The sequence below is a fragment of the Brassica oleracea genome, chromosome C3, assembly GCF_000695525.1.
Source record: "Brassica oleracea var. oleracea cultivar TO1000 chromosome C3, BOL, whole genome shotgun sequence".
Classification (NCBI taxonomy): Eukaryota; Viridiplantae; Streptophyta; class Magnoliopsida; order Brassicales; family Brassicaceae; genus Brassica; species Brassica oleracea.
Genome location: NC_027750.1, coordinates 35437835 through 35438520, shown reverse-complemented (window position 1 = coordinate 35438520; position 686 = coordinate 35437835). Strand labels below are relative to the sequence as shown.

At 39.1% G+C, this 686-nt stretch overlaps 1 protein-coding gene across 1 annotated transcript in view; it reads right to left on the bottom strand.

Moving 5' to 3' along the window:
• Positions 1 to 288: 288 nt before the first annotated feature.
• Positions 289 to 686, bottom strand: part of LOC106330485 — a 720-nt gene continuing 322 nt past the window's right edge. Inside the window, exon 2 of the mRNA XM_013768941.1 lies at positions 289 to 679. Coding sequence (XP_013624395.1) covers positions 289 to 679 — 391 coding nt within the window. The remainder of the gene's footprint in view (positions 680 to 686) is intronic.

Below are 686 nucleotides of genomic sequence, written 5' to 3'. Positions count from 1 at the left end.
GTTTCGTTTAGGGTATGTTTAGGGTTTAGGTTAGGGTTGATTGTGGTCTTGTTCCGGGTTTTGGTTTCGTTTAGCGTATGTTTTGGGTTTTGGTTAGGGTTCTAATTTAAAACAGTGTTAAATTCTAGCATTCTTCAGCTAAAAACTCTTAATAATAAAACCACAAGATGTACATCAGATTAGAAGAGTCGATCCTAAAAATCATAATAAAACACTAGAAGTTGTACAATAGACAAAGCATTATTGTTCCTAAAAATGATAATAAAACACTAGAAGTTCTACATCAGATTAAGCAATCGTGTTCATTACATTAGAACTAGAAACCAAGCAAATCTCTTCTACAGTCGAAGAGAGACACTCCGGGGATTGATACTTTGACATCCTATCAATCAATTCCGGATCATTAGCTGCTTCCCAAAGATCCCATAGAATCCTGTGGCGAGCTTCGATAATGTTACCATCATGCAACAACGACAACTCCAATCCAAGCGCATGGCACTCAATGAACTTTACTGCATAGACGCCACAGTCACATGCACTTTTATTCTGATTCCCAACGGGGACATAGGAAACAGTATATGCACAGACTGCGAAATCCTTCTGGTGTCTCATAGGCTGAACTGCCTTGACAATACGTGGAATAAGGTTTGTGAACCCATCCACCTCCTTGTACCTTTTCCTACCCA